Raw genomic sequence first — 12302 nt, 5'->3', positions numbered from 1 at the left:
ACTTTCTTAAATTCTGACACAGTCCTCATCTCCACAACTTCCACTGGCAGAACATTCCAAACTTCCAACACCCTTTCCGTGAAAGAGCATTTTCTTAGATTCTTCCTAAGCCTATTTCCTCTTAACTTCATCTTATGCCCTCTCATTCCAGAGCTTTCCTTCATTTGGAAAAGGCTCATCTCCTGTACATTGACGCCACCAAGCTTAAATACACTAAGTTCCACATGATCCATAGGTATAAAACAGAGCATGCAGGATTTAGTAAAAGGTCCCCTTTAAAGCTAAATGGCTACTTTGAGGAAGGGGAAAGGTTTATGGAATTATATTCAATCGGGTCATCAATAAGACTTCACCTTGCTCTGAAGGACACCGCTTTGTAAGGCCTGTGAAAGAGTGGAAGGCTATGAAAATGGTACAGTGCTTCCAGCTCAAGATTAAAGAGCTGAAAATGTATTCTAGATAAAAGAAAAGGAAAAGAGATACAGTAAAAGTTCTCAAATATTTATCCAATTTCCATCAGGGGTAAGGCAGCAGCATTTTCTACAGAAGAAGACAAGCAAAGAGCCAGGATAGGAAGGTGAAAGGAGAGAGGGGTAAGGGAAAGCAGAGAAAATAGCATTGGACTGAGAAAGTGGTGGATGCCTGGAATCACAGACTTTATGCATTCATAGAACAAACAAGGAACTGGTAATGTCAAGAAAGAAAGAAGACGATTAAAGCAACAGGAAAGGGCAACTACGCAGACTTCATGGGTCACTAAATTGTCAAAGCACTGAATTTAAGGTCATGTTTCAGTGTTAACTATGCAAAATAGGAGCATTGTTCAACTTATGAAGGGAACTGAAGTACAGAACCCACTGTTTTTCATTTAGTGTAAAGATTATTCCATCCTCGGTAGTACTAATTCATGTGAAAACAATACAGGGAGAAATCATGTGCTTAATAAAGAGATTCAGCTAAACAAATATCCCGAGCTGCTAAGGATATCATACGATAAAATACAATCCAAACAACGATAGCCACAATAGTATGATAGTAACTGATAATTCTTTTTAAATAGGAGGAAAAAGCCTCAAATATACAGGGAGAACTCCGTCGTTGAATAATACAACATAAGGGAGATCCACTGAATCATCACGGGCAAAAAAACCTCCTAATAAATATAGAAAAAGAGCTTCTACGCTTACAAAAAGCTTCTGTGCTCACAATAACCGTGTAATATTACTAAACGGTTCAAGTAAACTTATCTCAAAAATATTTGCAGTCAGATCCAAGATGGCACTCTGACCACACGCACCTGAATTTGCTCTGGAAGGAAGGTGCGGGTTTTTTTGCTTCCTGCGCGGCCTTCGACCCGTCGATTACGATGGGAAAGCGGAGGGGAAAGGTGAAGGAGGTCCCCTCAACCCCTGGAACCTCTTCGTCGATGAAGCAAACAACGCTGCAGTTTCCGAAGACGCAAACAGGACCTCCGAGTGCTTCAACTCCCTCTGCAGCTATCGGCGCGCAGACGTCGATGGAGAACGGAGACGGGGTTTCTTTGAGCCCCGTTGAACGCACGGCACCACGACAACCGGGGAGTGAGCTGTTTGCAGCAGCCTGTGCAGGAAAGGACACTGGAGGGGTAAAACCAGCGCTGCTAGAGGGGCAGACTGCAGTAGATACGAGCGGGACCCAGGACAGAGAGACTTCGGCTTTATTGGCCTTAAAGGTATTACCCCAAGAAATAGTTTCCAAACTTTCGCGTCGTGAGGCCCTGCCACACCCCCCTTTACCAACAAGTGGTATAACGAAACCAGCCGTTGTGACGCTTGAGTCACTATGGGACATGGTTTACAGCACTCACTCCTCTATGCAATGTATGATTAAAGAAAATACTGATGATATTAAAGTTCTTTCAGAAGCCGTTCTGATGCAGGCACAGGTGACTGCGCAGCAGTCCTCTAAAATGGAAAAAGTGGAATCAAAAATTTCAGAAATGGGGACTTTAGAAGCAGCCTTGGTTAAGGATAATAATTTTCTTCATAAACGTTTAAATACCTGGAGAACCAGGCTAGAAGACTTAACTTAAGGTTTCTCAACTTCCCCAAGTCTCCTCTAATTCCTCCTTTGGAGATGGTGAGGAAATATATGATTGAGATTCTAGGGATGGATAGAGACTCACTGCCTCCCATTACATCTGGAACCCCAAGGGGAAGTTAGGAGAGTCCCCCTTGCAACCAATGGGAGAAGCAATGAACCTTACTTCTTTCCTGGAAAACTCGTTGGAAGTTATTACCCATAGGACTACTATGTTGGTCACCTTTGTGCTGGAGCCAGACCGGAATGCTGTCCTAAGACTTTCCATAAGACACTTAGAAAGACTGTTTATGGGTTCTAAAATTAGAATTTTTCCTGACCTTTCTAAGCCAATGCAGATGAGACGCAGGGCCTTTTTGGCACTGCGCCCCAGAGTCGAGGCTGTAGGTGCAAATTTTGTATTACGTTTTCCTTGTATTTGTAATATATTGCTAGAGTCTAAACAGTATCAGTTTATGGACCCAAAGCAGCTTAAAGATTTTCTAGATGCAAGAGTTGAAGTGAATGTTGTATGCCCTCCCTGAATAGCAGGCAGGAGTTGGACATACAGAGGTAGCAAATTGTGCCTTTTTTTTTTTTCCTTTACATTGTATTTCTAAAGTCTTGGATCCAGATTTTCTTTCATTGTGGATGAAAGATCTATATTCTCTTAATAGTTTTCTTTTCTTTTTCCTATAAATTTAATGTGGATTGCTATGTCTCATTACTTTGTGAGATTTTATAAAATTTGAATAAAGGATTTAAAAAAAAAAAAAAATTTGCAGTCAGAAAACGCCTCCCACGGCCCGACTTCAGACCTACCAACTAGAAACACAACAAGATCAACACGAACATACCTAAATCTCCACCACCCAAGCTGCAAAGGACTCAAATAACTTGTAAATAAGCTATTAGTACTACTACTACTACTTAACATTTCTAGAGCGCTACTAGGGTTACGCAGCGCTGTACAGTTTAACAAAGAAGGACAGTCCCTGCTCGAAGGAGCTTACAATCTAAAGGACGAAATGTCAAGTAGGGGCAGTCAAGATTTCCTGAATAGAGGTGTAGTGGTTAGGTGCCGAAGGCGACATTGAAGAGGTGGGCTTTGAGCAAGGATTTGAAGATGGGCAGGGAGGGGGCCTGGTGTATGGCTCAGGGAGTTTATTCCAAGTATGGGGTGAAGCGAGGCAGAAAGGGCGGAGCCTGGAGTTGGCGGTGGTGGAGAAGGGTACTGAGAGGAGGGATTTGTCTTGAGAGTGGAGGTTACGGGTAGGAACGTAAGGGGAGATGAGGGTAGAAAGGTAAGGAGGGGCTGCAGATCGAGTGCATTTGTAGGTTAGTAGGAGAAGCTTGAACTGTATGCGGTACCTGATCGGAAGCCAGTGAAGTGACTTGAGGAGAGGGGTGATATGAGTATATCGGTCCAGGCGGAAGATAAGACGTGCAGCTGAGTTCTGAACGGACTGAAGGGGAGATAGATGGCTAAGTGGGAGACACCACCCCGTCACCACATCCAACACAGACATCCCACCTGCAGACAAACTGGCTACCTACTTTAAAGACAAAACAACAAAACTACGCAGCACCCTTCCTCATCACAACACCAATATCGAAAACTTCTTCAACAACCTGGACCTAAACCCAGGCGGATACCCAGCTGACCGAACTTGGTCAACATTCAATCCACTCACCACTGAATCAGTCACACAAGCGACTTATAGGTTCACCAACACCCACTGCAAACTGGACACATATCCCAGTCATCTACTTAAATATGCCCCCAACTGATTCATGTTACAAGGTTCCTTCCCCAAGGAATATAGCAACATCCTACTTACCCCAATACCTAAAGACACCAAGAAAAAAAAACCAAATGATCTCACCAACTATCGACCAAGTTTATGTCTATTTATTTATTTATTTATCCCTCTAGTAGTAAAATTGATGGAGAGCTTGGTGACCAAACAGCTTACAGAATACTTGGACAAGTTCTCAATACTGCAGGAAATAGCCATAGGTAAAAGCATACTTCTCCTCCAATTTGACTTGTCGAGCACATTCGACATGGTAAACCACAACATACTACTGAGACTCCTTGGCCACTTTGGGATTGACGGAAACGTACTTAACTGGATCAAGGGCTTTCTAACCACCAGAACATACCAAGTAAGATCAAACTCAAACATATCTCCACCGTGGAAAGCAGCCTGCGGAGTACCTCAAGGAACACCATTATCACCAATACGCTTCAACATGATGATGATCCCACTGGCAAAGTTCTTGTCCAGTCAAGGTCTCAACCCATTCATCTATGCAGATGACGTTACAATCTACATTCCCTTCAGACAGGACTTGACATAAATAACCAATGAAATTACTGATGGCCTCAAATTATGGACTCCTGGGCAAATTCATTCCACATTGAGCCTGCAAATAGGTGGGAAAATGTGGGATACAAATGTAACAAATAAATAAATACACTGAAATCTTCTGCTTGGTGTGTGGAGGCAGCCAAAAAAGCAAAGAGGATGCTAGGAATTATGAGAAAAGGGATGGTGAATACGACCAAAAATACTGTAATGCCTCTGTATCGCTCAATGGTGCGACCGTACCTTGAGTATTGCATTCAGTTCTGGTCACTATCTCAAAAAAGATATAATGAATTAGAAAAGGCTCAAAGAAGAGCAACTAAAATGATAGAGGGGATGGAACTCCTCTCGTATGAGGACGGCTGAGGGGAGATATGATTGAGGTCTAAAAAATCCTGAGTGGTGTAGAATGAGTAGAAGTAAATCGATTTTTTACTTGTTCAAAAAGTACAAAGATTAGGGGACATTCGAGGAAGTTACATGGAAACAGAAGGAAATATTTTTTCACTCAATAACTAGTTAAGCTCTGGAACTCTTTGTCAGAGGATGTGGTAACAATGATTAGCATATCTGGGTTTAAAAAAGGTATGAACAAATTCCTGGAGGAAAAGTCCATACTCTGTTATTGAGGCAGACATGGGAAGCAACTGCTTGCCCTGGGATTTGTAGTATGGAGTGTTGCCACGATTTGGGTTTCTGTCAGGTACTTGTGACCTTGCTTGGCCCCTGTTTGGAAAACAGGATACTCGGCTAGATAGACCATTGGTCTGATCCAGTATGGCTACTCTTATGTTCTTATGTGATCACAGTGAGCTCTATAAACCTTTTTGAAGCTCTTTGAGGCTTTTTTCCTTCTTGTACTGTATAACTATGAGATTATTTTGAATATTTGAGTCTCTGACATTTGAATTTTTGTATGTGGATCACTAGTTCTATAATATTCTTTTAGGTTGTGCCGTATTTTATTCACGATTTTCCTAATGAAGTTTTTTCTGTTACACATTTGGGATATTAAACCTTAGAATGAACAAAGCTGGAGAAAATGAGATGATGGCGGCAAAACTACAAATGTAAAAAGTGACAGTACCTGAAACATGAATGTATGAATCCTAGAAAAATTCAATTATCTATTTATTTATTGGAATGTATTAACCATCTTTATGAAGAGAGTCAGCCAAGACAGTAATCGCATTCAACTATCAAAAATATGCAGCAGCCTCTGAAATAAGGACGACCTGGTCTTACAGATACCCAGAATTTGTCCATGCTTTTGAAACAAGACCAGTTTGTAGCTGTAACAAATCAGGGTCCACCATCAGAGATCTAAAATAGAGTCAGTATTGCAGCCCACAAAACGCATTAATATACAGAGAAAAAAGATGCCAGGTCCCTCCAGTGGTATTTACTTTTCTGATACTTTATAGGGTCCTTTGAGAAACTAGTTGGAAGCAGAGAAGAACCGGGGTCAGGCAAAAGGTAGGAGGCAATTTTGAGACACCACGGGGCTTGGAGGCCTGAGGGGATATTACCCCCACATGGGGTTTCACTTTAAAAATGCAACAGAGCTGTCATTTTACTCATACATTTGCATGTGCTTTTAAGTAATAATGGAAATGTAGCTGCCAAAACCCAAAAGTGTCACGGGCCTTTCAGAAAGGAAGCTGTGTGCGCATCCCCCCCCCCCCCCCCCCCCCCCCCCCCCCCCCCCCATCATCCCTCCACCTCCAATGTCCTTTAGTACTTTTATTTACTGAAATTGAAGTATGCAGACTATATTTTAAGGAGATTGTTGCAACAGCCATGTCCTATTACAGTGGCCCCAGTCCTGCTAACTCACAGCTATCCAGTACTCTTTACATCTGAACAAAAGTTTTAAATTAACTGTTGGGGAGGATATCGGGCAAAGCCAGCTGCCTCTGTTAAAATGAAACTGGATATTCAGTTCAGGATATCCGGTTTCAGTGCCGATCCAGAAGTCCTATCTGGTTAGCAGCGACATTCAGATCATTAACTGGATAGCTAGCCAGATACGGTTATTACAGCCTTTTTGTTATCCAGTTGGCTTTCTGAATACGACCACAAATTGGATAACTTCTCCCTCCACTCATGGACTGTCCCAGCACTGCCCAGTTAACGCTGGGGTAGTCTAGAGCAGAGGTTTTCAACCCATTCCTCAGTGCACACCCAGCCAATCAGGGTTTTTAGGATATCCACACCGACTGCTATAATTATTGGGAATATTTAGATTTATTTACTAAAGGAAAGTTATATTCTAGTGCAATTTGATAGTTAAATCAACTGAAAATTCTTTGATCAGACTGTATCAGTTCTGGTCATACTTAGACAACGTTTTTTGATACAGCACTTGGCTGACTCACTGGGACTTATAGTCCCACCCACCCCAGGTTTTTCCAGTCATATATAGACAAGCCAAAACTCATTGACTTTATTCCTCAGTCATACACAGGCAATCTTGCTGACTGCTAACCCCATCATAGTACACCTGTTCATACCCATTTCAACCAATCAGGATGACTTTTATTCTCTGTAATAATTGTGGTGCTTTAGTTTCAAGGCCAATCATCTGGAGACTGTCCTATCTGTCTTCAGCTTCCTAGTTTAAAACAGGAGCTCAGTAAAGTAAAGCACGAATTGGATGCAATTAAAGCAGCTTCTAAGACTGCACAGAATCATACCAACTTCTCACCACTGCCTCAAAGGATAAAACCACCTAAGAACAGATGGTTCACGGTAGGCTCAGGCAGACTATGTTATGTAGCACAAAGCATCCACCCTCACAAATGTTGCCCCTACAGAATTCTTTTGCTCCATTACAGCACTGTGATGTCCCTGAAAATAGAACTGAGGCGGAAGAAAAAGCAATGAAGGTGGAACAAAAAGATATGAAAGCGCCAAAAGAGAAAAGACACCCCCCAAAGCACTAATGTTGAAACTCATGCCAGGAAACTGTTGCTACTAGGGGACTCCATTATCAGAGGCATTAACTTTGAAACACAGTTCAAGGGGCCATGCAAAGTGAAATGCCTTCCAGGCTCATCAGCTACCAGGAGTACCAAGCAAATAATCTCTATAATCAGAGAAGAAACTAAGGAGTCAAACACTGATGTTGTTATCCACCTGGAAACAAATGACTTGTCCAGTAATACCCCACTTGCCGTGCAGAGAGCATTTCAGGAGCTGGGAGAGGGGTTAAAACCTTTGATACAAACAATAGCTTTCTCTGAAGTACTACCTACCTTTGGAAAGGGAGAGACAAGATTGCAAAGTACTGAGAATTTCAATAGCTGGCTCAAAGCTTGGTGTCACCAAGAAGGATTTAGGTACATAGGAGAATGGGGCAATACATGGAAAAACAAAAGACTATATTGTAACAATGGGCTGCATCTCACTAGGGCAGGAAAAAAATCCTTGGTATTTAAACTAGAAGACGGGGGTGGCATATGGAGGCAGTTCACTTCAAGTGGTCACCCCCTTCAATCTTAGCAAATCACTTCTTAACAACACAGCAGAAAGTGAGACTAAACAAAAAACTAAACAGAAGATAAAAATTCCACTGAAATATAGATGGAAAGCGATGACCACAAATGCTCGCAGTCTAAGCAATAAAGTTCATGACCTGCAAGCCCTGATGTTAGAAGCAGACTTAGATGTTGTTGCAATCACAGAGACATGGCTCAATGGTTCCCATGAATGGGATGCAAACGTACCAGGCTATAATCTATTCAGGAAGGATAGAGATGGTCGTAAAGGTGAAGGAGTAGCTCTGTAGGTAAGAAATGATATCACAGCGACTGAAATGACAGAAGCCTGGGAAAAGGAAGAAGCGATATGGATCACCTTAAAAAGAGATGATAGTACCTCTGCCCACATGGGTGCTGTCTACAGACCTCAGACACAATCGGAGGAACTAGATAAAGATCCGATCACAGATATTCAAAAAGTTAGGAAAGAGGTGCTGTTGCTGGGAGATTTCAATCTGCCAGATGTAGATTGGAAGGTTCCATCTGCGAAATCAGAAAGAAGTAGAGAGATCTTGGATGCTTTTCAAAGTGCTATGCTCAGAATGGTCATGGAACCCACAAGGGAGGGAGCGACGCTGGATCTGGTGCTCACAAATGGGGATAGTGTGTCAAATGTCAGAGGGGGTGCCCACCTGGGCAGCAGTGACCATCAAACAGTGTGGATTTCAAGCATGCTGACTTTAGTAAACTGGGGGAATACCTGAGGAAGGAGCTAATGTGCTGGGAAGATATACGAGAAGTAGAAGGGGAGTGGTTCATATTTTCGAGTTTGGTCTTTCTGTATATCTTCCGTTCTTTTGTTTTTTCTGGTGTTTTTTACGGGAGATTTGGACTCTCTTTGTCGTTGTAAGAAGCAGGAAACTACAGGCCGGTAAGCCTCACTTCGGTTATTGGAAAAGTAATGGAAGCGATGCTGAAGGAAAGGATAATGAATTTCCTGGAAGCCAATAAGCTGCAAGATCCGAGACAAAGGTAAATCATGCCAAACGAATCTCATTGAATTCTTTGACTGGGAGACCAAACAACTGAATCATGGACGTGCTATAGACATAATCTACTTAGATTTCAGCAAAGCTTTTGACACGGTACCCCACAGGAGGCTCTTAAATAAACTTGACAGGCTGAAGATAGGACCCGACGTGGTGAACTGGATTAGGAACTGGTTGGCGGATAGATGCCAGAGGGTGGTGGTTAATGGAATTCGCTCGGATGATGGAAAGGTGAGTAATGGAGTGCCTCAATGATCGGTGCTGGGGCCAATTCTGTTCAATAAAATTGTGAGTGACATTGCCGAAGGGTTAGAAGGTAAAGTTTGCCTATTTGCGGATGATACTAAGATCTGTAACAGAGTGGACACCCGGGAGGGAGTGGAAAACATGAAAAAGGATCTGCAGAAGCTAGAAAAATGGTCTAAGGTTTGGCAAATAAATTCAATGCGAAGAAATGCAAAGTGATGCACTTAGGGAATAGAAATCCATGGGAGATATACATATGTGTTAGGCGGTGAGAGTCTGCTATGTACAGACGGGGAGAGGGATCTTGGGGTGATAGTATCTGAGGATCTGAAGGCGACGAAGCAGTGTGACAAGGCGGTGGCCATAGCTAGAAGGTTGCTAGGCTGTATAGAGAGAGGTGCGTCCAGCAGAAGCAAGGAGGTGTTGATGCCCCTGTATAAGTTGTTGGTGAGGCCCCATCTGGAGTATTGTGTTCAGTTTTGGAGGCCATATCTTGCTAAGGATGTAAAAAGAATTGAAGCGGTGCAAAGAAAAGCTACAAAAATGGTATGGGATTTGCGTTACAAGACGTATGAGGAGAGACTTGCTAACCTGAACATGTATACCCTGGAGGAAAGGAGAAACAGAGGTGATATGATACAGACGTTCAAATATTTGAAAGGTATTAATCTGCAAACAAACCTTTTCCTCATTGTTTTATCTTCCCATGGATAACGTTACATACATAACTCAGACATGGAAAGGGACAAGATAAATCAGTTACAGCAGCATCAACAAGAACTAAGAGGAAGATATGTGTCTGATTTGAGTGTGTGTGTGTACCATTGTGTTTAAAAGTTGTAATTGCAAGTAAATTGTATATACAATAATAAGCAAGTGCAGTTGAAGATGTATAAATTCAATCTGAAACTTTCTAGGGAAAGTGTCTTCAGTTGGGTTAGTTTTTGCACGTACCATGACAGTAATAAAAGTCCCTCGATACGATCTCAGTTTCTTAGGTTCACCGCAAACGCTTGCCTCAGCACACACACTACACTAAAGGTACCTTCCATCTGACAAAGTTCAGCTTTCAAGATTTAGCAAAAGTGAATCTGGTTTATCCAATGGTTTTGGACAGGAAATATATTCGGTTCATATTCGTAGATCCTTGACGTCCAAATATGTTATGTAGGATATGAAGCATTTTCAGTTGACATAAATTAATGCTTGTAATTTGATTAAAAGATATATCCAAAAAGAAACATCCTGACACTTCTCAGCAGAACCCTTGACCCAGAGTATTATTTGCTTTTCATTATTATTATTGAACGTGAACAAATAAGTCATTTTCTTACTGAATTCAAGTTCAACACAACAGAAAACAAAAGCAACACAACGCACTCCCCATAGCAAAAGGTGAAAGAACTGAAGACATCAACGACCACAATATTTCTAAGAAACTGAACGGAGGGCAACTAGACAAATTGAACTTCTAATTAAAGTCCTGTGCATTACCCATATGACAATTAGTGGTTATCAAGATGCTCAACCTAAAGGGATTATCAGGATAAGTCAGGAAGGAATAGGGAAACAGTGCTACAGCAGTGCAGACGATTTAAGAAATAAATTAATACAAACACTCTGGCAATATCCTAATGAGTTCCACACCACAAATACAAAGAAATAAATAAGGAAACACCAAGTGGAGAGAATAGCAGCTTCTTACCCCTCGCAGCTGCTGGACACCGCTGAAAATCCTCATCACTCTATCAATCTCCTGCTCAAGCCTCCTGGCCCAGTACTGCATCCTGCGAGGGGGAGAGAGAGAGAGAGAGTCAAAAAAGAAACACTTAGTAGGTAACCAGGATAACTGAAGTGGAAAGGGGTAGGAAATCACTGCAGCAGATGTGGACAGAGTATCAACTAACTTCCCAGGCCTTGAGAATTCTGACTGGGTAACTTATAAACGTCAAGATTTCATTTGAAAGTGAAGTGAGGGTGACCACAAAAACCACATATCTATAGATATAAAACTCACCCTCAATGTTCTATTGGCTTCTGACATCACTGAAGCCAAGGTTCGTATGTTCGAAGCTCTGAAGCCTCGAAAATCACAGTCTCTGGGCCCCACCCTCGCGTCAAACGTTATGACGTTGAGGGCGGAGGCGGAGCAATTCACCAACATCGATGACGGGTGGGGGGGGGGGGCACAGGAAAGCCTTGCTAGCGCCCGCTTCATTGCCTCCAGAAACGGGCCTTTTTTTACTAGTTTCCTACTAAAAGGGAAAGGCTAAACTTCCATATTTTGGCAGTGTGGGGACTTTCGGTACTTACATTTCCAAAATGCTTTTAATACCTATAGAAAAAGAGCCAAGAGATAGATGCGTGTGGTGGCTAACATTTCTGCTTATTGGGGTGCCACAGGGTTCGTCTGTCAGCATTAATCTTTTGCCTTTGTTCGCTTCTTAAATTGTTTTGGAGTCTCACATCACATATATGTGGACAGCATCCGGTTTTTTCTTCCACTGACAGTTGATGTTCCTTCTGCCACTCTCCATTTACAGAAAATTTTTGATGGACAGTCAGCTTTCTTTGAATGTTATTCTCTGTTCTAGCTGATGAGACTTCTGAAATTCCTTCTGAAGTCTCTATTTCAGAGAAGCATGTTCACATTTTGCAGCAGGTGCATAATTTGGGGGTATTTTTGGATTCCAATTTGTCTTTTACATCTCAAGTGCAGGCTGTGGCCTGAAATTCTTACTTTAAGTTACACTTGGAGAGTAAGTTTCGCCTTTGTTGGTGTATTCAAACTTTCAGGCTGTTTTACAGTCTGATTTTGAACGGTTTGGACTATTGCAATATTGCATACCTAGATTTGCCGGCCTCGTGTGTTCAGTCTTTGCACATAGTCCTGAATTCAGCCATACGATTACTGTACGGTTTGTCAAAATTTGAACATGTTACCCCTTATGTGATTTCATTGCATTGGCTACCTGTAGCCTATTGTAACATGGTAAATGACGGCAGATAAAGACCTGAACAGTCCATACAGTCTGCCCAAGAAGATAATCTCATTTTACATGGTATGTGATACTTTATATGTATACCCGAGTTTG

At 42.0% G+C, this 12302-nt stretch overlaps 1 protein-coding gene across 1 annotated transcript in view; it reads right to left on the bottom strand.

Moving 5' to 3' along the window:
• Positions 1 to 10993, bottom strand: part of CACNA2D2 (calcium voltage-gated channel auxiliary subunit alpha2delta 2) — a 1426314-nt gene extending 1415321 nt beyond the window's left edge. Inside the window, exon 1 of the mRNA XM_030206789.1 lies at positions 10913 to 10993. Coding sequence (XP_030062649.1) covers positions 10913 to 10993 — 81 coding nt within the window. The remainder of the gene's footprint in view (positions 1 to 10912) is intronic.
• Positions 10994 to 12302: the final 1309 nt, after the last annotated feature.

This window comes from Microcaecilia unicolor, chromosome 6, assembly GCF_901765095.1.
Source record: "Microcaecilia unicolor chromosome 6, aMicUni1.1, whole genome shotgun sequence".
NCBI lineage: Eukaryota > Metazoa > Chordata > Amphibia > Gymnophiona > Siphonopidae > Microcaecilia > Microcaecilia unicolor.
The sequence above is the reverse complement of the archived record's forward strand: the minus strand, read 5'-3'. Positions and strand labels throughout refer to the sequence as shown.